The sequence below is a fragment of the Lithobates pipiens genome, unplaced genomic scaffold, assembly GCF_037356315.1.
Source record: "Lithobates pipiens isolate NorthernLeopardFrog02 unplaced genomic scaffold, aLitPip1_a1.2 Scaffold_10, whole genome shotgun sequence".
NCBI classification, from domain to species: domain Eukaryota; kingdom Metazoa; phylum Chordata; class Amphibia; order Anura; family Ranidae; genus Lithobates; species Lithobates pipiens.
In genome coordinates this window covers 126,898,657-126,925,376 of record NW_027507686.1, presented here as the reverse complement: position 1 = coordinate 126,925,376, position 26,720 = coordinate 126,898,657, and the positions used below count along the sequence as shown (strand labels likewise).

At 42.5% G+C, this 26,720-nt stretch overlaps 1 protein-coding gene across 1 annotated transcript in view; it reads right to left on the bottom strand.

Annotated features, from left to right (window-relative positions):
- Positions 1-26,720, bottom strand: part of SLC6A2 (solute carrier family 6 member 2) — a 698,054-nt gene that overhangs the window by 128,054 nt on the left and 543,280 nt on the right. Inside the window, exon 13 of the mRNA XM_077458093.1 lies at positions 4,461-4,628. Within this exon, the coding sequence (XP_077314219.1) occupies positions 4,461-4,628 (168 nt within the window). The remainder of the gene's footprint in view (positions 1-4,460; positions 4,629-26,720) is intronic.

The window sequence follows — 26,720 nt, the reverse complement described above, 5'->3', positions numbered from 1 at the left end:
TATATAAGGCCATTTATTGTCATTCCCACGAGAATATCTTGAAATTCTTCTTTGCTTTGTATCATCCGTACTTCAATATGTCTACTTTTTATTTCTGGTATCACATAATTTGTCTTATATTCTGTACATGTAATTTATTTTAACATAAAATAAAAATGTTTGAACGAGAAAAAGTTGTAGTGGCAGCATAAAGAATTTAGACCTATTGACTTTATACAGGAATATTGATCCAAACTCATTTAAAATGTGTTGGAGGGCAGGGATAGAGGAGAGGGGGTCTGCTAGGGCAAGAAGAATGTCATCTACATATAACCCGATTGTATGCTCCTCTTGTCCAATTGTTAGGCCTTTTATTGCTAAACAAGCACAGGTGAATTCTGCCAACAGGTCAATAACTAGCGTGCATATGAGAGGGGATAGTGGGCATTCCTGCCTTGTGCCATTTGTGATGGTGAATGGGTCTGACAACATCCCAGATATCCATACTTTAGCACATGGATTAGACGAAGATTTGTTGTGAAGGGGACAGAGAGGGAAGCTTAAACGCATCTAAAAAGGCTTTTATGTGACTCTGAAGGGGGTTGGAAGTCTGGTGCCTCTTGAAGGTTATATAAAGAAGAATAAAATTTGCTAAAGGCATTTAGAAAAGGGTTTAGAAAAGAACGCATTTTTGTTCCCATGTAAACATCTCCAGGCATCAAAAATATTTGTGTCAGTAATAAAGGAAGAGAGGGTAAATGAACATCTGCTGGCCTTATTGGTGGAATCCAGAATGGGATTTGGAGTGTCATTGAAATTCCCCCATTGTATAATATGGGCTTGGGCAAAATGTTTGAGTTTTGAGCGTATCACTCTAATAAAATGAGCATTGGCGTGTGTTAGGGGCATATAGATTAATCAGGGTGATTTGGGTGTTGTTTATGGTGGCCTGCTGTAAAAAAAAAATGCCCAGCTGGATCAGTGTAGGAGGAGTGTAACTGAAATTGCACTGAGTGCTTGATGGCTATAATTACACATTTTTATTTATTATCAGCGTTAGCGAAAAAATAGTGCACAAAATCTGTATGTTTGCATGTGGGGGCATTCGTTTGGTTAAAATGGGTCTCTTGGATGCATAAAATATCGGTGTGGAGGTGTGTGGCTTCCTTTCATAAAATCGATTGTTTATAGGGCGTATAAAGGCCCTTGCCATTTAGGGAGGTGATTTTAACCATATTTCAGAAATAGGATGTCTGGAGGAGTTTAGAGAGGGACTTATACTAGATACATATAGGAAAATAGGGCAACCCAATACATGTTGGCACTTCAACTTAGAGATGAGTGTAAACACAAAGGCTAACATTGCAATACAGATATAATAATCTAAGCAGTAACTGTAACAGGTAAGTATAGCTGTCTGCACTGTAGAAAAAGACAGGCGGTAAACAGGAAAAAGGAAAAAAAATATGATGAGTTTACTTAGCAGACTCGTCAACCCGGGGGTGTAAGGTAAATACCTAACATCAGGGTTCTACCAAAAGTGCCATGAAAAAAAAATGCAGATTCAAGTAGGAGGGACTGTCTCACAAATTTTAGTGAGATGCTGGGTATTGTGGTTCTTTGCATTGGATGGAGGGGTGGTTGCTTTAAAACCCCACTGTGTCAGATATTTGAGGCCCTCATTTGGTGTCATTATGGGGATGATTTTTTCTTGATAAGTCACCAAGAGTTTTGTAGGATGTCCCCAGTTGTATTTTATCTGTTGAGCTCTCAATGTTTCTGTTTTGGGTCTGAACTCTCTACGTCTCGCTGCGGTAGCTTGGGATATGTTAGCGAAGAGGGCAAATCGGGAGAATGGTTCCAACAAGGATTTGATTTTTCTCACTGTCTACATTAGCATGTCTTTAATGTGAAATAAATGTATTCTTGCGATAACATCGCATGGTATTGATCCTGGAAGGTAGCTTGGTTTTACAAGATGATTAACTCAGTCAATAAGAAGCACTTGTTTTGAGGCTTATAGTAGAATTTTTTAAAATAGAGATTGCAGGTATCTGATTAGCTCCGTTTGTGTCACGGATTTGGGTATGCCCCTGATTTTGACATTATTTCTTTGAGACCTGTCCTCAATATCTGCTATTTTGTCTTTAAGCCCTGAATTTCACATGACTGGTCTTGATATGTGTCTACCATGAAATTGTGGGCTGTTACAATTTCCCCTACTTTTAACTCCAGATCATCTGTGCGTTCTGCAATCTGCGATATTTGTGATTGTGTGTGGCCGATTGTTCTGTCTATGTTACATTGGATGTCCTTAGATAGGGATTGTAACATTTTCTTGAGATCTAAGGCAGATGCAGTTTCGCAATAGCTGGGAATTCCTCAAGTAGTGAGTTAGACTCCATAATCAGCGGCATTGCTTGTGCAGGTGACATGTTTCATTTTTTTATTTACATGTGCCTTGGAGTATGGAGATTACAGAGGAGAGGAGGCTGGTAGTTTATAGAGAACCTTTTGTGGAGAGTGTGGAATATCCTCTGTGAGGTCTGTTTGATCTGTTTCGCCCAGTGTGTCGGGGGGGAGGGGAGCAGCTGTGCAGCTGGGACCGGAGCTGTCTGTGTATCAGCGTCATTTTGGACTCCCTCCATGTTCATTCTGGGGAAGAAATCCATGAGTTTGCAGGGCTGAACAGGGGCGGCTTTCCCCCTGAGGGATCTCCCTCTATGTCGTGCAGCGTTACCTGAGATGGGGGCGGGTGTCTGGGTAGATGTCATCGCTTGGGGTTGCTGTGAGTGGCTGTGGATCAGCGGAGCTCCCCGATCAGGCTGCCATGCAGCTCGGTGGCTCGGACATGCATCATGCATTACTTCTTTTATTTTGTGAGTTGTTAACCTTCTATTAAACATGGTGCTTTTTAATATTACACTTAGACTGGTGCTACGGTTTCTCCCTTATATTATTTGACTGCAACAACCATTTCTTCCTGGGATTGGTACTCTGACTGGGCCACCCAAGTCCTTGCAGAAAATGGTCCAGAGTGAACCACTCCATAACCTGAACAGGGGTAATCTCCTCACGCTTTAGCCAGTCTTAAAGTAGGTGCATAAGGTTATACAGCTGTGCATGGGCAGGCCTAGCCCTATCAAAGTACAAGTCAGGGACCTGGCTTGCCCTCCAGATAAGATTCACCCCAGCCCGTATAGTATTTCTGCCATCAGCAGCTTATAATCCTGTGCTAATAATGGGGTGAAAAAAAACAATATAGCTGTTGGGGATCTATCCTTCTCTCCCTCGTTTTTTTCTCTCTCTCTATCATGCTATATATAGTAGATCATATGAACTCTTATAATATCTATTTATTGTATGCAGACTCATGCTTTTTATGTGTGTAGTTTCAGAGAGCAGGAGGAAGTGGGATATTTGGAACCCACAAAATGCATCATGTATGAATCGTTGAGATTCTACCTACTATTGCCATCAAAAAATTTGGAAACCATCTAGCATGAATACAATAAAGGGCATAAGTGTTTCAAAGTAGGGTGGGAAGGCCAATGCCTTGAAACAATGTAAAATATATTGCTAAACATATTGCAGACTTATGAATTTTGTGGTTTTAAATATTTTTTTATAAATGTATGAATTTATTATTTAAGAAAAACATAGTGCCAGGATACCTATAGTGGACATTGAAGATTTATTAAAAAAACAATAAAAAATGCACTCACAAGAGTCAACACAGCCGGGTGCTATGGACAGAGCTGTCAGCCTCCAGGATTCTGGAAGAGATGAATGCTTTTCTCTGTACACCCATCCTGTTTTAGGCTGCAGGAGAGATGGCACTGTGTTGGGTGGTTCTAATGACTGATGGCTGAAATGGAGGGCTGACTTATTACACTGAAGTGTTCACCTCTTCTAGGAACCCCGTGGCTGACAGCTCTGACCATGGCAGGTGGAGACACCACTATACCGTCAGTATGTATTGACTCTTGTGAATGCTTCTTATATTGTTTTTAATAAATCGCCATTCTATTTTAACTTAGCATACTGTAGGCTTACTTGCACTGTGTTGTTTTCTTTCTGGTTTATATGTGTCTGGATCTCTTATTCCTCACCACCTGGCTGCATCGGATGTCTTTTAGTGTTAGAGAGTGTTTTATTAGTGAAGTACCCCTTCTACACACATTAGATATATCCATAGACTTATTGACATTTTTGATCTTTTTGTACTACACAGTACTGTTGGAGGATTCATTTGTGTTGATTTACTCCTGAGTTTGTAGATCTGATTGGACAAAATGGGCTGGGGGAGTGGTGATCTTCGTTATAGCCCATACTAAAATTTCAGTTTTGTGAAGCGGAGTTGAGTGCAGAAATAAATGCTCAAATAATCTTTTTTTTTTTCAATTTTTTAACCCTCAGTTATCATGGCTTTACACACAGCAAAATAACACAACTTAGAGTTATGAAAAAGCAAAATTTACCTGTTCAAAGGTCCCAGGCACAGTGAAGAATTTGTAGACAGAATAAATGGGGACCAGAAGCATGGATGACAATGCAATGGCCCATCCAGTCCGATTAGCCCATGGAGGAAAGTTGTAGTCATCATATGAAAGAGGACTGTAGGTCACAATACTAGTGATCACAACAAACTTACAGGAGAAATAGAACAGAGATATAAGTAATTAGCTTCATGAATTAGAAGTTTTAAGCATGCAGGTTACTAACATTTACAGCATCTGAAGATATGATGTTTAAAATACAATAAACAGTATATATACACTGATCAGCCATAACATAATGACCACTGACAGGTAAAAGGTATATCTCATTAAAATGGCATCTGAAAATTGGTGGGATATCATAAGCAGCAAGTGAACATGTTGTCCATAAAGTTAATGTGACGAAAGCAGAAAAAAAATGGACATTGCAGTTAGTTGTATATGGGGCTGTGAAGCCCATGGTGACCCAGGTCCACAGCCAAAAGCTTCTACAATGGTCATATGAACATCAGAGCTGGACTACGGACCAATATTTCAATAGCATACCTGTGACTCCATGTGTGAGACCACCACCAGCCACAACAGACTTTCACCTTAATGTTTGGCCCATGAATAATAGGTTAAGATGTGCCTTCCCCTTTAAGGGCCATATGGAATCTAGGTGTTTTTTTTAAGCCTTCCTGCTGGAGTTGTATATCCCCTTTATTATCCACACTTTCCACATATTCCCCAGCCTCTGATGTTGACTCCAAATATACCAGAACCTTTGCCTATATATTGGTCTTTGACCTTTCCCACAGGTCAGTTTATTTTGCACAACACTGGTGCACTAGAGGTAAAAGTGTGTACACTTCCCCATTAAGAGTAAAGCTCCCTCTTCACACAGCTCACTCCTGTATATAAAGTGGAAAATACAAAAAGGAATGCTCCACCAATGTACTGGTCACACTTTAGAGTTGTCACCAGAAAAGAAGTGACCATAATTTTCCAAAAGGACAAAAATCCTGTTGACAACTGTCTAAGATGTCATTTTGCCTCACTTTGTGGACAATTCCTCTTATTTCCCGTTTTATGTGTGTATGACAATGCTCTAATGCTCTGAGTCTAAGTGAAAATTGGTTCTGATGGATATAAAATAAGGTATGTTTCCTTCAAAGAAGCAGATTCGTGTTGAAAATACAGTGATGGTGGTTCATTTTCTGGTCCTAGGCTGCTACCTCTCTAATAATGATAAAGGGAGCCTCGCTAAGCAATACATTTTGAGAGGTGTATGGGGGGAAACCAAATAAAAAAGAGACACTAGTCTTTATCAAGCCTTTACACAGGTACCCTAGTGCATTCTGTCATAATTCTACTACCATCAACTGCTCAAGCCCTAAAGAAGGGGAGGCTTTTTGTCCTAAAACATGCTGGATGTAATTGATGCTCTTAACTATTATTTAAAAAAGTCCTATAAGTTACATAGTTACATAATAGGTAAGGTTGAAAAAAGACACAAGTCCATCAAGTTCAACCTATGAGTTTGATTATATGTCAGTATTTCATTGTATATCCCTGTATGTTGTGGTCATTCAGGTGCTTATCTAATAATTTTTTTTTTTTTTTTTTTAACTATCGATACTCCCCGCTGATACCACTGCCTTTGGAAGGGAATTCCACATCCTTGTGTTATATCCTATTGTTTTATCTCTGGAGTTGATCCCCTTTTTAATGCATGCCAATATTCTGTTTTCTTTGTTAACAGCAGCTTGGCATTGCATGTCATTGCTGAGCCTATCTACTTGGACCCCCAGGTTCTTTTTCATCCTAGTAAGATTAACTTTTGTACCTGGTGCCCCTCTATACACATCCAAGATCTTATTTCCTGTTGACACTCTGAAGACTGTCATCTCCTGGACAAAAGTGGGGGTAAATCTTCACAGTGCGACACAGACTGCAAATAATAACTTGATAGGGTTTAATACCTCCCTACTTTATTTAAAACCAAAAATGGTTTGCCTATACATACACTTGCCTATACAAATACACCAAGGTAGATCACAAAGTCAATCAGAAAGTATACAGCAATGTAACCATTGCATTGCAATATAATACAGAAATAGAACATTACAACATTATTAATATACACAAATTAAAGAACAAACTTACAGATACATTAATTATTCAGGATAAAAACTCCCATTAACTGTTTATTGTACAGATTTTTTTTTTTTTTTGCAGTCCAAGCAAAGTTTAAGTAGTGCACTTAAATTATTTCACAGTATTACAAGAATATAAGGCTTCATAGAAGGATGCCAAGGTATTACTTTAATAACATAGGGAATTTGTTGAATAATTAGACAGGGAGTAATAGCAACATGCAGTTTATTAAACAGGTGCCGAGATGAAAGAAATAAATGCAGAACAGGTTTAGGATTGCAGAAAATCTGCATACAATGCAGAATGAAAAACAGGTTTTAGGATGGCAAAAAATATGCAGACTAAAGAGTCTGGTTTTGAAAGATGCACAAACATGAACTTTTCACATCAATCTCTGTGTTACTCAGTAAGGGTAACACGTGGCTGCATAGTATAATCTCTATAAGACTCTGGAATAACAGAGAGTTACTGTATGTTGAGAGTCACTACTTCAGTAAACACCTTAGGATACAGTTAGCATTATCCTCATGAACAGCATTCCTCACAGTAAAGTCTGGGATAGCTCTGGTAACACATGTAACAGCCGGAGGGAAATATATTGAAGTAATGGCACTGCTGGAACAGTTAAAGGGCAGAAATTTATAAACCTATTACAAGAAAATTTTATTGTCCAGTTTATTAAGGCCCTGAGTGGGAATGATGCTCTGCTGGACCTGGTAATCTCAAACCATGCACAGCTTATTACCAATATTCATATAAAAACATCTGGGTAGCAGTGGTCATAACATGATTTAATTTAATGTTAGCAATATGATTTAATTTAATGTTAGCTGTAAGCAACAAACACATACGAGAAATATAAAAACACTTAATTTTAAGAAAGCAAATTATTAAAAGATGATGGCTTCTCTCCAAGACTTAGACTGGGAGGGAATACCGGCATCAATGAACACAGAACAGAAATGGGAATTCTTCAAAAAAACAATATGCCAACTCACTGCAAAGTATATTCCAATGGGCTATACATCTAAAAGGCTAAAAATAAAACCTATGCTGCTCACTGCCAAAGTTAAAAAAGCTATAAATAATAAGAAAACAGCATTAAAAAATAAAATAAAACTGAAGGTGCACTATCATCGTTTAAATGTACAAAGAATATAACAGAATATGTAAAAAGGAAATCAAAGATGCAAAAATTCAAAACAAATGTCAGATTGCAAAAGATAGTAGGACAAACCCCCAAAAATTCTTCTAATATATTAATAGTAAAAAATTCAGGTCTGAGCATGTAGGCCCTTTACAAAATAATCTGGAGTGGCTGACTGGGGACAAAGAGAAGGAAAATGTATTAAATACTTTCTTCAGCTCTGTGTACATGGGGGAGCTCAAGTCCATAATGTGCATGGTATTGACACAGCCCCAAATGAATCACAATGTCTCAAATGTGATATGGTCCAGAAATATTTGGACAGAATAAAAGTGGATAAAGCCCCTGGACCAGATGGCATTCACCCGTGGATTCATGAAAGACAGAAGTTGTCAAACAAACCTGATTTATTTTTATGAGGAGGGAAGTGAAACATTGGACAGATGGGTGGCTGTGGACAAAGTATAATTGGATTCTGAAAAAGTTTTGACACAGTTCCCCACACACAGCTAATGTGTAAGGTAAAGTCTACAGGCTTGGAAAGATCAGTTTGTAAATGGATAGAAAACTGTCTAAATAATAGAATTCACAGAGTAGTGGTGTACCCCAAGGTTCAGTGTTGGGACCCTTACTTTTTAATACCTTTATAAATGATATAGGGTCTGGGATTAAAAGTACCATTTCAGTTTTTGCAGAGGACACACGGCTATGCAGTGGAATAATGTCCTTACAGGATGTCTCCAGCTTACAAGCTAGCCTCAATTCACTTTTAATTGGGCAACTATGTGGCAAATGAGGTTTAATGTTGATAAATGTAAAGTTATAGACCTGGGGGCTAAGAATGTACATGCATCATACATCCAGGGGGGGGGGGGTTACAACTGGGGGAAACCATAGTGGAGAACCAACTGGGGGTTTTGGTAGATCCTAAGCTTAATAATAACATTCAGTGTCAAGCTGCGGTTTCCAAAACAAGCAGTCCTTTCTTTTATTAAGAGAGGTATAGACTCCAGAGAGATATAATTTTGCCCCTTTACAAATCATTAGTAAGACCTCATCTAGAATATACAGTTCAGTTTTGGGCACCAGTTCTCAAAAAGGATATCAGGGAACTGGAGAAAGTGCAGAGAATAGCAACCAAACTAATATTGTAAGAGGCATGAAGGAGCTCAGCTACGAGGAAAGATTACGCCGTGTACACGCGACCAGACTTTGACGGACTAGGTCCAACGGTCTTCCCGACGGACTTTCGGCGGAGTTCCGATGGACTTTCCGAACTAACAGATTTGGCCACACACTATCACACCAAAGTCCGACGGATTCAAATGTGATGACGCACGACCAGACTAGAATAATGAGGTTCGTAGCCAGTAGCCAATAGCTGCCCTAGCATCGGTTTTCGTCCGTCGGACTAGCATACAGGCAAACTGATTTTTCGACAGGAAAGATTTGAAACACACGTCGGAAAGATTTGAAACATGTTTTATTTCTAGGTCCGTCTGACTTTTGGGGAAAAAAAGTCTGCTTGAGCCCATACACAATCGTAATATCCAATGGATTCTTTACGTCGGACCCAGTCCATTGAAAAGTCCAGTCGTGTGTACGCGGCATTAGAGGAACTGAATTTTTTCTCTCTTGAGAAGAGAAAATTAAGGGAGAATATGATTAACATGCACAAATACATAAGGGATCCATATAGTGAACTTGGTGTTAAGTTATTCACTTCAAGGTCATCACAGAGGATAAGGAGGCACTCGTTACATCTAGAGAAAAGGACAGAAAGGTTTCTTCACAGTAAGAGCTGTGAAAATGTGGAAAAGACCCCCTCCAGAGGTGGTTCTGGTCAGCTCAGTAAATTACTAGCAAATTTGATCATGCTTTGCAGGGGTTTTTCACCTTCCTCTGGATAACTGTGGGTATAGGATTGTGTATATGGGATTGTATGATTTTTTTTTCTTGGCTGAACTAGATGGACTTGTGTCTTTTCTCAACCTGACTAACTATGTAACTATGGAGAGATCCAATACCCAACAAAAAAGAGCCACCCTAATGGACTTGGAGAACTCTGGTAGAAATTTGGGAGGAGTTACCTGGAAAAGTTACACGGTATTAATCTCCAACCCAGCTACTTTCACAGTGCAGAGCCTCTTATCTCTCTAATCTCCCAAATTAGGGAAGCTGAGGAATATATACGCCCTGGGCATGTCCAGGAACCCAGGGTTTTGCAGGAAATATAGTATATCTGATCATGGTGAGTAAATGGGCATTCTGCTATTCTTCATCTCACTTGACCATTTAGATTCATTCTGCACAAAGAATACTGGGGGCCCTGAAGTTAGATAACCTCAGGAATTGAGTATCCATTCAATTTTTCGGGAGGGAGGTAAAGCATCTCAGTCTTCAGGCATGTCAGCGAATGGTGGTTCAGTGGACTCTACAGAGGGAACATAGACCTGAGCTAGATGACAATTGTAATTTTGTCAGAATTCATGGCTTCTTCTAGGAATCCTATAGATAATGGTGGAAGACAGGAGGCACCCATCAATGAATTACCTTGTGGTAGAGATATTTGTTGCTTACAGGACCTTCAAAAACCCCATTATGAGCCTTCCTGTGGGTCTTGATAGGTTTAAGGAGTTTACAGTTTAATTTTTCTTAGATTCCTTCTCTCTGAATATTGTAGACTGCATGACTGGAGGATGCTGTTGTAGAGCAGTATGAAAAACTTCTTCCTATAGCATTTTCAATATTCCTTGCAGGTAGGCACCTTTACTTTAGCCTTGTTGCTCTTTCCAGGGTGATGATAATGCAAGAATAATTCATACTTTGTCATATAGGATGCCCAACATTGCTCCAATCTGCTCCAAAGTTCAATTTCCATCTGGACCTTGAACTTGGTTCCTGACAGGTACTCAGCAAAGTGTTTGGTATCTGCCCACACTTAGGCCAATAACTCCAGCTTGAAGTAGCTGTAGTTTTCAGTGTTCCTCTCATTTGCATGTAGGCTTCGATTGACGTAGCCAAAAACTCTCTCCCGGCCACCTTGTGTTTACGAAAATACAGCACGTTGGCCTGTACTGGCATTGGTTCTTAGCCAGAATGAAAGGGAGGAGTCACAACAGTCAGCACAGGAACTGACGTCAGCTGCTGCTTGAAGTCAAATGCCTCCTATTGTTCCAATCCTCTTTTCATTTTCCTCCTCTGAAATACCCTTTTAAGAAGCTTTCAAATCAGGACAGAGTGATGAGTGTAGTGCTTGTTGGAATGCTGATGATATCCCGCCAATTCTAGAAAAGTTCTGACTTCAAGAAGAAGTTAACTGCGATGGGTTTTACTTCCGCTTTTGCTCCCCGCAAGGCCTGAAAATTAAAAGCATAATGGGCTAGTATACATTGCATGTGACACTTACCTGCAAATGAATCCCACGCTGTCTCCTGTGCAGGCTGAGTCCATCTTTATCCCTCTTCCTTCCAGGGCCGCTAATGCGCATGGATGCCATCAGTCACGGCACACGCTGGGGAAGAAACGACACGGTGGTCCGTTTCTTCACAGTGCATGCACCAATGATGACATTGGCGCACTTCAAGTGAAATATCTCCTAAAAGGCGTATGTTTAGGAAATATTTCCACTATCTATAGGTAAGCCTTATTCTAGGCTTACCTATAGATAAAAGTAAGACAAAAGGGTTTACAACCACTTTCAGTCATGGTCATTAGGAAATTGAACATCCATTCAGGCTTTAAAGGCCAAGTTCACTTTTTTTTTCTCTAAATTCTATCTTACCTGTATATTAATAGTCCATTTAAGTACCTCTGTTACAGAAAAATAAAATCTTTCTTTAATTTTTAGAAAAAGGCCTTACTTTGGACCTTGGTGTGTTCCATTGAAAGTTCATGACATCTTTGTATGTAGATTTGGGATGTAAAAACCAGTAAGACACAGGAAACAGTTCATCAACTGACCTCATTAGCACACACACCCTGTACCTATCAACTATGTTTGCAAGGCATCCCAGGCATTTCTCCAGTTGTGGGTTTGTCTGGCTTGTCAATGTAGGCTGCCACAGCTGCTATGTTTGCACAGCATCCCTAGTGCCTCTCCAGATGGGCCCAGGCCGCAGGCTAAACTCTCTGGGGCCACATGCGGCCCACGGGTTGGACACCCCTGATAGAGTGCAAGGGTCTACCTGATTGGATACAGAGTGAATGGATATATAGGTGGGTCCTTTTATGCCATAGTTTTGGTAAATCTAAAGGAAATTTACACAGATTGTATAATCAGGTTGTATAGTGTATCGCCACCTTTTTACACCTAAAATGAACTAGTCATACCATTAATTGTTAATAGTACCCCAAATGTGGAAGCAAATACACATTTTGCTGTGTGGAAAAATGAGCGTCAAACGCATGACTCCTTGGTAGTAGTAAATACACTGTCAGTTGACTGTAAGTTCACAAGATGGCTGAAGTCACGCTTTTATTCTCTTTGATCACCCCTTGTAACATCACCCAACACAAAAAAAAGGTGTGAGGCCACCATCAATTCTATACCTGTATGGATACTAAGTATGGATGAGCTGAACACCCTCCCACCCACGCTTCGGTTCGCACCAGAACTTGCGAACAGGCAAAAAATTTGTGCGAACACCGGTAAAGTCTATGGGACACAAACATAAAAAATCAAAAGTGCTAATTTTAAAGGCTTATATGCATGTTATTGCCATAAAAAGTGTTTGGGGACCGGGGTCCTACCCCAGGGGACAAGTATCAATGCAAAAAAAGTTTAAAAACATCCGTTCTTTCAGGAGCAGTGACTCTACTATGCTCATCTCTGGCTCCCTGATGTTTTGGTTTGTCTGACTATCCGTTCCGGTTCCTGAACTCTGGCTATGTTTTGACAAAGTTTACTCTGTTTACCTTTTTTTATTATTATTAAACAAGATTTAACTGTACTAATGTCTCAGTCTGATTTATTGTTTCTGACAGCCTGGGGGTGTCCTTAGTATGCCTGTAAAGTAGTGCATCTTTCCCGTGTTTAGAACAGTACTACAGCAAAATTACATTTCTGAAGGAAAAAATTTAATTTAAAACTGTCTGTGGCTTTAATGAATTGTCAGATCCCGGCAATATAAATAAAAATCATTGAAAAAAAAATGGCATGGGCCCCCCCGTCCCCAGTCCATTACCATTGCGTGGGGGTTCCCCAAAATTCATACCAGACCCTTATTCAAGCACGCAACCTGGCAGGCTGCAGGAAAGGGGGGATGGGAGAGCACCCTCCTCCTGAACCGTACCAGGCCACATGCCCTCAACATACCTTGTCCCCATGTTGATTGGGACAAGGGTCCCTTCCTCCCAACCCTTGCCCAGTGGTTGTGGGGGTCTGCGGGTGGGGGTATTATCAGAATCTGGAAGCCCCCTTTAACAGGGGGACACCGAGATCCTGCCCCCCTATGTGAATGGGTATCGGATACATTGTATCTCTACACATTCACCCCAAAAAAAGTGTCAAAATTGTAACAATGACAGTAAACCAGGGGTCTCAAACTGGTGGCCCTCCAGCTGTTGCAAAACTACAAGTCCCATCATGCCTCTTGCCTGTGAGAGTCATGCTTGTAACTGTCAGCCTTGCAATGCCTCATGGGACTTGTAGTTCCACAACAACTGGAGGGCCGCCAGTTTAAGACCCCTGCAGTAGACAGTTTGGGACAAGTCCTTTATTTAAAAAAAGTGTCCCACCGCTTTCTGACATGTTGTGACTGATGTGACGTTATGTAACGTCAGAGGGGATTAGGTCATCCGTTTACATCACCGGGTGGCGCCACAATCAGCTATATAACAGCTGACGTTGCCAAATTCCTGCAGTCATGGGACACCTCCCATCAAGGCAGAGTTTTTCTGGGGCTCTTTTTGTGACGGTCATTGAAGATGGAGTTACATTGTGGGACTTTTCTTTTCTTTTTTTAAAATAAAGTACTTGTCCCAAACTGTCTCCTGACATTTTTAACATTTTGATACTTTTGTTTACCCGATACTCATTCACATGGGGGGGTGGGATCTGGGGGGTCCCCTTGTTAAAGTGGGCTTCCAGATTCTGATAAGCTCCCCACCCGCAGACCCCCACAACCACAGAACAAGGGTTGTGGGGAAGAGGCCTCAAAACACCCTCCCCATGTTGAGGGCATGTGGCCTGGTGCGGTTCAGGAGGGGGAGGCACTCTCTCATCTTCCCCCTTTTCCTGCGGCCTGCCAGGTTGTGTGCTTGGATAAGGGTCTGGTATGGATTTTGGGGGGCCCCCGTGACACTTTTTTAATTACATTTTGGCACGGGATTCCCCTTAAAATCCATACCAAACATGAAGGGCGTGGTATTGATTTTGGGGGATCCCACACAATTTTTTTTAAATGTTGGCGCAGGGATCCCCTTAATATCCATACCATGCCGTTTTTTTGCTTTGGCCAATCATGGCTCTCTCAGTAGAGTGCACTGTGATTGGCCAAAGCATGCAGGTCAAGTGCATGCTTTAGCCAATCAGAACCCACAATGCACTGCGATCTCGCAGTGCATTGACAGTCTCGTTGTTCATTATGGGGCTTTCTGAGGAAGCTCAAATTTCTCACAAACGCAACATAATGTTCAGTATTGGGCGAACTTACGTTCGACTTGAGTATTGGTCCCATCCCTAATTCTAAGGGGTAACCTGAGAATTGCCACCTGGCAAGCAAGGAACGAGGGAAGGTGAGAGTGCCCCCCATCCTGATCTGCACCAGGCCACATGCCCACAAGCATTTTTGTGGCTGGTGGTTGTGTGAGTCTGCAGGCTTATTGGAGCTTGGAAGCTCCCTTTAACAATAAGGGGAATGAGTACCCTACTGATTCACAATAAAATAAATGTAAAGTTTAAATAAAAACAAATCCACAATGTACATCAAGCACATCATCCAGATCAAGCACATCATGTAGAGCCATGCCAATCACATTGCCTGATACCTGCAGACAGAAAAAAAAACACCACCTGCCAATACACATCCGGTCCTAGTGTGGATTTTCAACACAGAGCATCGCAAGACAAGTTTTATTTCTTACTAAAAGACTTGTCAAAAACCGTCTCATTTTTTTCACTGAAGTCTGGGGATGCCATGGGCTATAGTTCACAGCCCTAATAACTTTAAAATCATGTTTTTCTGTCCTTAAAAAAAGATGTCAAGGACACAGAAATGCACAAACACACGCGTATGACCGGCTATTAAAAAAATATTGTATAGAGTGACAAAGACAAGGCAGAAGAGATAACAGTATGGTGTTTTTAAAAATAAATAAGATTTTAATTTTTCTGGGCAACAGAGAATGGTCTTTAGGTGTTTAAAGGGATTTCCAAATGTTGAACAATCTTTGTGACTGCCAGTTGAGATATTAATTAAAGCAGAATAAGCTTTATATTCTTCATATGTATGTTTTCAATACAGTGTATACACAAAACATTTTATTTGTGTTAACAATAACCGCATCAACAACTCTGTGCCCATTTAGGCACACCTTTTTTTCTGTTTAGGCATTACCAAATATAACTGTTGTATATTTTTATATGTATATCATTAAAGGTGTATATTATATACTGTATTTAATCATTATTGGGTTAAATGAAAATTCTGAGATCAGGATTAAAATATTTAGCTTTGGGCAACAGTGACTTCTTATGTTAAGAAACACATATTTCAGATGTTTTGCACAAAAAAAACACATATCATAGGTTATGCTACAAGGGGTAAAGAGGAATCCTCAAATATCACAGATGCTAAATCTTTTCCGGCAGGTGACCATTTCCTGCAGCATTAGGGCACATTCACTGGCTGAGGTCACATTCCACTGCAAGATTATTCTTAACAACAAGTGTATGGAAAATATTATTTCAATTTAATGATCCATTTAATGATCCATACTGTAGCATATGTGTTATACAATTAGAAAGTCAAATTAGAATATTTTATCACATTTCACTGTTAAAATTAGAAAAGAAAAAGCACACACAAATCGGGTTCTAAATAGGGATTCACTTGCTACATTTTACTTCTTTTTAACATTATATAGGAAACACTGAAAATGAAGAAAATGCCTGGCTCCTCCCTAGCAGGAAACACAATCAAACAAGCAGAAGAAAACCCCTCCCAATGCTCATCTCTCCAGTGAGATTAATGTAGAATACCTCCACCACTGTATGAGAGGAAAAAAAAGTAGACCTGTCCTGGAAGATTCCCAGAAACATAAGTGTTACATAAGTGTAACTGGGATTTTCTCCAATCGTCTTTCAGGAAGGCAAACCTGGGAGGAAAAGCAAGTAAACCAGGTCTACCTCAGGGTGGGACCACTGTCTGTAATACCTTTCTGACAAGTGCCAACTCCTGCTGCAAAAGTACCTCCACTCTATATTGCCTGAAGAAGGCATCTTGGGTGAACTATGTGGCAGCTTTGCAGATCTGCTCCACTGATGCCCCTGCCCTTTCCACCCAGGATGCAACTAAAGATTTAGTGAAGTAGGCTCCTAAAGAAGATGGAATTGGAGAAACCCGAATTGTGTAGGCTTGAGAGACTGACTGTGTAAACCACCTAGCAATCAATCATAGCATTTGATGCCTGTAACCCTTGCTTACAGGGATTGTAAACCCTCACTGTCATGTATAATGTGTCATGCACTCCCCAGGAAACACCATTAGTGTGGGAGAATCAGGGCTGTGACAAGGATCATGGAGCAGTGCTGCTGTTTTAAGAGTCATCAGAATGGCCCAGGAGGCAATTTCCCCCCTGTCCCCTGGCCCAGTCCACCCTTGATGCCTGGGCTGCAAACAACAGACCTAGATTGCATCATTCTGCCCAGATCATAATTAGTTCAGCTCTTTTCCTAGGTTGCCTAAAAGTTCAAAGATGTTGGTTGGAAGTTTTGGAATTTTCTGCCATCCAAGTCCCCAGCACTCACAGGGAGCCCAGAACTCCTCTTCAACCTTGAAGTCTGGCATCCATTGCCAGTATATTTCAAAAGAGGAGAAGAACTAAATTGAAGGAAAGAAAATCACTTGATTCCCTCCTGCAGCGCTATTGTGTTTTTCTGGCGGGGAACCTTCCCTAGAGTAGATGAAAGGAGGCTTAACCTTAGCATGCAGAAAGAGTTCTTTACTGTTAGAACAGTAAAAATGTGGAATTCCCTCCCCCAGGAAGTGGTACTAGCTGAGAGTGTTGACAATTCTTTCTCAGGAAGCAGAATATACAGAATTATGGGAGTTGTTGGAGAATAAAAATGACACACACACACACACACACACACACACACACACACACACACACACACACACACACACACACACACACACACACACACACACACACACACACACACACACACACACACACACACACACACAGGTTGAACTGGACCTGTGTCTTTTTTGAAACCTTATAAACCATGTAAACCACTGTATGTAAACATAAAAATTCCACTTGGTGGAGAACAGTGATTTAAGTAATGTTTAAAGTGAAATATTAAATATGTAAAACTCCAACTGTGACAACTTTGTGATGTGTATAACCTATTACAGCAAAACTAGCATAGCTATACTGCTTGTGTGGCAACATCACTTCTGAGAAAGACATACAGGTATATTGCTGGAGAGGGATTTCTTAGACATTATTTGGTCTGAGTGTTTCTCTATCTGGAATGCTCCATCCTTCTGCTGGAATCCTTTTATGCACATCCACCTTCTGCTGTCAAACAAGCTTATGGGCCTTTACTCTGTGGTGTTATGAATCCGGGTATTTCCCATGGACTGAGGGGTGCATACACACCCCTGATGTACATTTGTTCATCTTCTATTATTTAAAAGAGTTGGCTTCATTATTATTTTTCATCTACAAATCTTATGTAATATTACACGATCCTGATGAAGCGGATCCTGATGAAGCAGGGGATGCGGCGAAACACATAGACCTACTAGATATTCAATAACTTGTGACATTGATGGGATCAGCCCATATCATTGTGATTCAAAAAGTTCTGTCTATTTGTGTATATATTTTTTAATCTTCATGTTGGTCATGTGACTTATAAAGTCATATATGACTTTTTAAAGACACATTTTTGTAATAAAGCCTATTTTTATTACACTATACTGTGTTAGTGTGACTCTCATAGACATATCTAAAGTCCCATTTGTTATTTTGGATTGATACAATTTGATGTTTATATGGGATGATGTCTTTGAGAGTCTAATAAATTGCTTATTGAGGCACTTCCATCCGATTAAGTTGTATTCAATATGTATTGTCACAGTGTCTCCCAGTGTTAGTTGTTCTGTGACCCGATCTAAAGAGTGAGTTGGGGCAGACTGATCCCTGGTTTAAGACTCATTGGTAGTGAAAAGCTTCCTATAAGATGTAAAGAAGTGTTTGCAGAGTAGGGATATGTCCTCCAGCGAAGCAATGCACAGATTATCGTCTGGGGGATGTGTTTACTCTGCGAAAACATTATCGGTCATGCGGGGATAGGCGCTCATGTCTCTGTGTGTCTGATCAGCACGGGGGGCTATGGCATGTCCCTGCAGATAATCTCCCATTGACAGGAATGGTAGAATAATCCAGGTATGCTTTGTTCTCTGAACAATACACAATAGGGATTCACGCCAATGGTAAAAACGTGAGTCTTTGAGTACGTTTTGGTCGGGGACAGCGTTCATTATTTCTAACGCCAGCCATGTGGCTTTCTTTGTCTAGCTGAAGAGCATAGGATGGGTGCGGGAAATCATACACACTTCAGGTGAAGCCACAAGGTAGGTAGTGTAACTAGTAGAGATGGAGCTTTGCGGTGGAACCCTGTTCGTTACAAGTAAGACCTGTTTGGATTTTGTATCTATGCCTATTATTTTTAAATAAATGTGAGTTTAATGATAGCTGGGGTGGTAAGGTTCTGGTCATTTAATACTGAGGATACTGCACTATTGGAGGCAATTTTGTCTTTTCCATGTCATTTTAATTCTCTGGGACGAATGTGGAGACAACTCTGAAGCAGTTACATTGAGAGGATACTGCATTGGGTGCAGAGTGAGCTATACTCCTATATAGCTTACCAGGAACTAGTGAGGACCAGTGTGGAGCCATCCTTAAAGGAGAATTGCACTGTGTTCAAGGCATGTTTGACCCCTTGCAGAGTCTTATAAGGTGGTAAGCGTGCACTGCACTCTGTGGTGGGAGCACCTTAAAGCGGGGTTCCACCCTAAAGTGGAACCTCCGCTGATCGGAACCCCCCCCCCCTCCGGTGTCACAATTGGCACCTTTCAGGGGGGAGGGGGGTGGAGATACCTGTCAGAGACAGGTATTTACATCCACTTCCGGGCATAGACTCCCGTGGGAGTCTACGCCATTTCCTGTCCTGCCGCGCTGTCTGCTGGGACACACACGGGTCTCAGAGACAGCGCAGAGAATTCCTATTGCGCTGCGCGACTCGCGCATGCGCAGTAGGGAACCGGGAAGTGAAGCCGATTCGCTTCACTTCCTGATTCCCTCACCTAGAATGGTGGCCACAGCAGCCGAGGGCCGAGCGATCGATCGGCCTCGGCTGCCGGCATCGCTGGAACCCGGGACAGGTGAGTGTCCATTTATTAAAAGTCAACAGCTGTAGTATTTATAGCTGCTGGCTTTTAATATTTTTTTTTGGTGGAATCCCTGTTTAACAGGTGGTGTGAAGTCACAGTGAAGCACAATCTCAAATTTACTCACAATTTTTTTCACATTGATAAGAAGATTTATTACATTTACGTCACTTTGGGGCTTTTATTCTAATACTTTTAATTTGGCATTCCCCAGGGTGCGGAGTCTAAGCCCCAGCCTGCTTCTTCACCAGAGCCCTCAATGGTGGGGATGGACTTACAGCAAACTGGAATCAGGTTGCAGCCCCTAGGTACTCCCATCTGAAGATGCGGAGACCACTTGTGTTTGCAGAGTACAAAAAAAAAACAGGAGACAACAGGAAACCCAAAAGACAAACCAAGGTCAGGATGGGCAGCAAACAAGCACAGAAATTAAAGCAAGCTGAGGTCCATACATCGGTTTGTCAGGCATAGGATACACATGTAACAAGCGAACAGGAACTCAGAGAACTGTCAAGTTGCTCAGGCAAGGAACACTGCATTGAGCAAGTGTATATTTAAGGAAGCAAACCAGGAGGTGACCTACAAAGTAATAAAAAGAAAAAGGATATAAACCCAAAGTGGATTAGAACGCCCATAGGTGAAAAGAGAAGCCAAGCAACACATATGAAATTGAGTCACAGATCTAGCAGAACAATGTAGCAAGAAGGTAAGAACTTCACAGGAATCTACAAGCTAGACTGAGCGACCCCCCCCACCCCTTTTACAAGGCCTCCCAACCTGTTTAGGTCCAGGCTTGGGAGGAAACTTCTGATGAAAGAGTTTCACCAAACAGGGCACAGAAACCTCTGCAAAAGGAATAATCCAACATCTCTCCTCATGACCATATCCCATTCCAGTCAATCAGATATAAAAGCCGACCCCCGCCAACATTTTATTGACTTTACTGATCTGTGGTACTGACTGGTGGTGGCCAGGATACAATTGGTAGGAATAATAGGTTCTGGTTCAACATGACACTCAGGCCGCGTACACACGCGGGGACTGTTCGCTCAACTTTGTCCGTCAAACAGTTTCAGCGGACAGTCCGCTCAAAATTAGCATGGACGGACTTGCCCACACACGACGAACGAACAGTCCGCTGAAACCGTGCGCGATGACGTGAACGGCACGTACGACGGGACTAGAAAACGACGTCCTATACACTGCAATGCAACCTTCGGCGTGTAAATTCTTTCTGAGCATGCGCGAGACTTAGTTTGACGAACAAGCCTACACACGGGCGGACTGTCCGCTCAAACCAAGTTTCAGCGGACAGTTTTTCGGAATTTCCGAAAAACTTTGTTCGTCAGACTGTCCGCTGAAACTGTCCGCTGAAAGCCCACACACGAGCGGACTGTCCGCCGAAACACTGTTCAGCGGACAAAGTTGAGCGAACAGTCCCCGCGAGTGTACGCGGCCTCAGAGTCAGCAATGTCAAATGATCTGGACAAGGCATGAGCATGGGCGTGGGCATTTTTAGAACCAGGCTGAAAGGTAATGTCAAAGTTCAACCTGACTAAAAGAGAGCCCATCACGCTTATCGAGGATTTAAACATCAGGCAGATTGCAGATACTGGAGGTTCCTGCTAGCTGTATAAATCAGGATACGATGGCCTGTGACCAATTTGCAAATGTTCTCGGGATAAGCCGATAGCGCCCGGTTCGCTTCCTCCTCTTTTTTGCTCTCATCCGGTTTAACCTTGTCTAGGTTATACTTTTCCAGCAGAAGCAGCTAGAAGATCTCCACTTACTCCCCTTTCCAGATCCTCCCTCTAACCTCCGCCTTCAGATGGGAACCAAGGGGTCCCTCGTAACAAACGTAGATCTCATACGGCGCCGCATCCACCAATCTCACACAGTCCACCACTGACCCCCCTGGCGTCACTGCACTCATAGTGGGATGCTGTGGACGTGGAAGGACCTGGTTGCCCATCTGTGACGTCTTCAGCCCACGCCCTCTTACCTCGCGGCTGGCTCCAGCACATCTCCCCCACTGAGCACTCTGCCGGCTGACAGATGGTGCTCTAGCACCCCCGCCGTCACCAGGGAAACCTCTTTTTCCTCCACCTATGGCCGTGGCCGCCCGGAGAGAGGGGCCTGTGCCAGCAGCCACAGACTGTCCTCGCCAGGCGCAGGGGAAGGCCCTGCATGGCGCGCAGAAGGAGACCTGGAGGGGGATGCAGATGGCGCCCCCCCGGCTGGGTCTCGCCCGTGGCGGGGATTCCTCCCAGCCCCCGCAGCGGCAGCCATAGCAGGACACTTCACCCAGGGAGCCTGAGGGTCAGTAACCTGGCTCCCAGATTGACGGCTCATCCGGTGGGAGGTCTCATCAGGTCAAAAACGCGCAGGAGGCTGCGAAACCTCACACGCAGCAGTACAGGGGCAGGAGGAGCTGAGCCCTGCTCCGACCCCTGAAGCAACACAGTGAGCTGAGAGTTCAGCCACTGTGTGGCATTCTCCTTAGCAGCCATCTGCAGCTGCTCGATCAGCCTATCTAAAGTCTCCATGGCTGCACACAGGAAAAACTTACTGCCTGTGTCCTGTGACCCCTCCCTCTGCAGGGGTTAAAATTAACTACAGCCACATCTACCCCTCACCACTGACCATAACTCCCCCCTTTCAGCCCTAACCCACTTCCTAACAGGAAATTCCCTGTGCTACCTACCACAGCTGCCCCCCCCCCCCAGTCTTGCCGGCCCTCCACCCAGGTTCCCTTTAGCTGCAGGCCTGGTCTTGCTTGATTTATGCTGATATCAGGTACTGAGTGACAAAAAACTGCTTCTGCCTTCATTGTGCATTCACAACCTGTAGCAGAGAATGATCAAACTCCCCCAGAGATGGGGATGCTCAAGAGGTGGGACTTTGATAGTGGGCAGAGCTGTGTAAATCTCGGGACTGGATAAACAGAAATATTTAAATTGTCTGGTAGGTAAAACAGCTCCCTGTATGTATCTCATCTGTGTATGCAGCTGTTTGCCTAGAGTTCAACTTTAATAAAGAATACTGTATAATATACTTAGGCCCCTTTGACACAGGAAGGATTCCATAATGCGTACATGCCTGCTGAGCAGGGGGATCTCCTCCGCTGATCTCTGCTGAGCAGGCAGATGACAGATTTGTGGTTGCTCTGCTATGCAGAGCCCTGCTGTTCTCTATGGGGAGGGCAGATGGAAATGCACGGCCTGCTTGTTTCCATTCGACTGTAATCTGATCTGCCAGACAGATGTGGAATGGTTCCCCATTCGTTTGTTTTTGGCGGACAGGATTGGATGCTGGCGAGAGTTTTCAGTGTAAAATTTCAAGGTACAAGAAGTAGCATGAATACTGTATTTGTCCAATGTCTAACAGAAGTATCCTGCATTATAAAATGATCCCATGCTGATAGCAGGAAATGAGCGACAAAGAAATGAGCTCATCAGTGAACTGCTTCTCCCTTCAATCTCAAGGTTACAATCTGTAAGTGAAAGTGGAACTGTAGCAGACAATGATCAGGCCAACCCCCCAACCTCTCAGGAGACAGAACTTTGCTATGTGGCAGGGCTGTGTAAATCTTAGGACTGGATAAACAGAAATACTTAGGGCCGGTTCACACAGCGATGCGCGGCGAGGCGTCTCCGACTTGCCTCGCCGCGACCTGCACGGACCTCAGCGGCGACTTGCAGAGGACTTCTGCATAGAAGTCAATGCAAGTCGCCCCCGAAGTCGCCCCGAAGTAGTACAGGAACCTTTTTTCTGAGTCGGAGCGACTCGAGTCGCTCCTCTCAGAACGGTTCCATAGCACTGAATGGGGGCGACTTGCGGGAGCGAGGCGAGGCGAGCCGTGTCGCCTCGCCTCGCGTCGCAGTGTGAACCGGCCCTTAGATTATTTGGTAGGTAATACAGTTGCCCTATATGTATTTATATGTGTATCCAGCTGGTTGCCTAGAATTCAGCTTTACGAAGTATGCAAGGGCTTTAGAAGCAATGCATGTGTTCTTTGCACTAGTAGTTTTCAGTGTAAAACTTCCAACTCCAAGAACTAGCACGAATACTGAAATTCCCCATCCTGCGTATCCTGCATAGTAAATCACCCCATTAACAATTAAAGTAGATGTAAATCCTAACTGAATGACATTTAGTTTGTGAAGCACTGTGTATCAAAAATATTTACCATTTTTTAAAATAACAGCTATTGTTGTATTGTCTTGCATCTCAGCATTGCTGACCTCAAGCAGACTATCTGCAGTCACTTTCTTTCATTTTAGTGATGACTGCTAGGAATGGGCGAATGGTTCTGTTCGGGCCGCAATTTGGTTGTTTGTATGAAAGCCGTCAGAACACCATTAAAGTCTATGGAACACTAACATGAAAAATCAAAAAGTGCTCATTTTAAAGGCTTATATGCAAGTTATTGTCATAAAAAGTTTTGTACCAATATAATGATGCGCTATCCAAATGTAATCATACGGTAACCGTACTAAATCATAATATTACTGGCTGCAGATAAATAGTGGTGGTGAGATATTCTATTCCTATATAAAAAAATCTAGTGAATATAATAATGCAATCTTATGCGATTATAAGTTGCAGCCATAAATAAAAATTGCAATCCTATGCGATCCTCCAAATGACAACCTGTGTAGCATACACACCTCTATATACATGTAGCACTTACACCCAAAAGAGCTGCTGGTAATTGAATGGGCCTGTACTCTGCTCTTTCTTGTGTAAAGTGTTGATGCGAAATCCAATAACAAAAAAATAAAATAAATCAATAATAACAGTTTACATACATCAGGCTTTTGTTGTTACCTGGGTTTCAGCTGCTCCACCTGCTAGGAGAATGAACAAGCCTCACAACAATTGTACTTAAGCCAAAATGTGATTTTACTGAAGCAGGTTTAAACAATAAGTATAAGAACTGTATTGACACACAAGTTTGACACAATACTGAGATGAGTATTTGTAAATGGCTATACTCAAGGGTTACCTAAATGACCCCTGCAAGCGCGTCTCCAAGTGGGAGACTAATACTGCAAGGCCTTACAGTAAATAATATAGTCTCTTGTCTTCTTTCTTCAGCTAGCCATTATACTGCAGTATTTGTATTCCATAGGGTTTGCAGATGGTAATGTAACGTAAAATAGTGAACGACAGTAACTTCAATTATGCAATGCACTTATAACCTCCTTTCTTCAGAATGCACTACGACCATCAGTCAGTCCCTAGTAAAGTTAGGCTTTGAGGCCTATCTGAGTACAGTATGATTGGAAAGAACTGTTCCGTGCGACTGCAGGTCTCAGCAGCACTATAATGACTAATCTGTAGTGTGTTAGGTGCTTTATATAAGTTCTGGGCAACAGCCCTCTCACCACACCAGGCCCAGATAACTGGATGCCTCCGCTCTGGTGGTCACAGTCATGCAGCCAGCCAGCTCTGTCACGCTGCACCACTCCACAAGATGACTGGGACCCTGGTTTGGTTCCGTCAGGCATTCTGGATCCTCCAGTCAGATCACACCGCTGCTCCAGCACTGTAGTAAGATTCTCTCCGGTGGTTGCAGTTTCCACGCCAAGCAGGCTGCGGCTCCTCCAAATGCACACCTACAGATCCTTGCAGGCAGGCCACGCGTCCCAGCCAGAAGAGCCCGAAAAATGGCCGCGCTGAGACTTTTATTTCCTACCCAGTATGCAGTTCAGTCACCTAGGGTACATGGGTATATACGTGAGGCACTGTGGGTAAGTGAGTCCTTTCCCAGAATAATTAAGTCACTTCCTGCATAGGCTTTTATGTGGAAATAAAACAAGTCTCATTCACATTATATGCTACTAGAGGGAGTCAAATACCAATTTAGTAGCATCGTATTTCTATACAACTTTACATGGCAAAAATTCCTTCGCTACATGCTCTACCTGCTTTAAATCTTTGGTCCCCAAAAATATTCAAAATTTTTGCTCTGCTACACATTTTTGATCTAGACGATTGCACAATAATGACAGAGGAGCATCCCACCGGTTATCATGTGATGGGAGACTGTTCTGTGCACCCACAGCTAACACTGTGGTGTCTAATACAGATGTGTCAAGGGGTGAGATGGGGTTACCCCTTTCTGAATCAACAGTAGAGGGACCAGGCATTTCAGAATTTCTTTTGGCGGTAACTCTAGTCTCTTCGGAGCATTCACCCAACATATCATAAGTTAGTTAGTCTTTTCGGTGGGCGAATCTCTCTTTTGACTCTCTGTCTTTTAGTTGTAGACACCATCTTTGGACATGTACTATCCTCTCCCACTTCGGATTCCTGTACTTCGATGTCATTGATGGGCGAGTGATCCTCAGAGTGTCCATTTTGTGGCACAAATTCTGGGGCTTCTGGCCTAAGAGTTCCATTGTCCTTTCTTCTTGTGTTGGGTAAACTGTTTGCATCAGCTCCTGGCATTTCAGATGACCACAACCAGCTTATCTCCATTTCCTCTTCCTCACTATTTTTTATAGCAAGGAGTCCAGACTGAGACCTAGTTACTGGTCAAGGTGCAGTAGTAGCCGTGGATTGTATTTCTTGATGTGGAGTTACTCAGATCGCTTCTGTAAGGGGTAAGACATGGTTCAGATGCCAAGTTTTTAATGGTCCAGCATTACCTCCTGGCCTAATCTGATACACCAGCAGTCCTGGGAGTCGTTTGCATACGACATATGGTTGAGATTTCCACGATCTTCCGACTTGTGCTTCCCCAATATACCTAGATTCCTCAACAGGACTCGGTCACCAGGTTGTAGGCCCTGTATTCGTACTTTGAGGTCAAAGTTCTTGTTGTTCCTTTGTCCTCGGACACCTGATGTGGCTTGAGCCTTATCATAGGCAGTTTTCAAGTTTTTTTGCAGTCTGTCCACATACCCTTGTGTGATGTCACTGAAGAATTATCCAAAGAGGTGCCAAAAGCTATATCCACTGGAAGTCAGGCTTTTCTTCCAAACATCAAGCGGTAGGGGGAATACCCTGTAGCATCACTCACGGTACTATTATAAGCATGTACCATGGCTGCTATGTACTTGCTCCACTGTGGTTTCTGTTCAGAGGTCAGAGTTCCCAACATATTCAGGAGGGTCCTGTTAAATTTCTCCGGTTGTGGATCTCCCTGTGGATGGTAGGGAGTTGTTCTGGATTTCTGAATAACTAACAGATCCAATAGTCTTTTGATAAGGCTACTCTCGAAATCCCTTCCCTGATCTGAGTGGGTTCTCTGGGGTAGACCATAATGTATGAAGAATTTCTCCACCAAAGTCTTCGCCACTGTAGTTGCTTGTT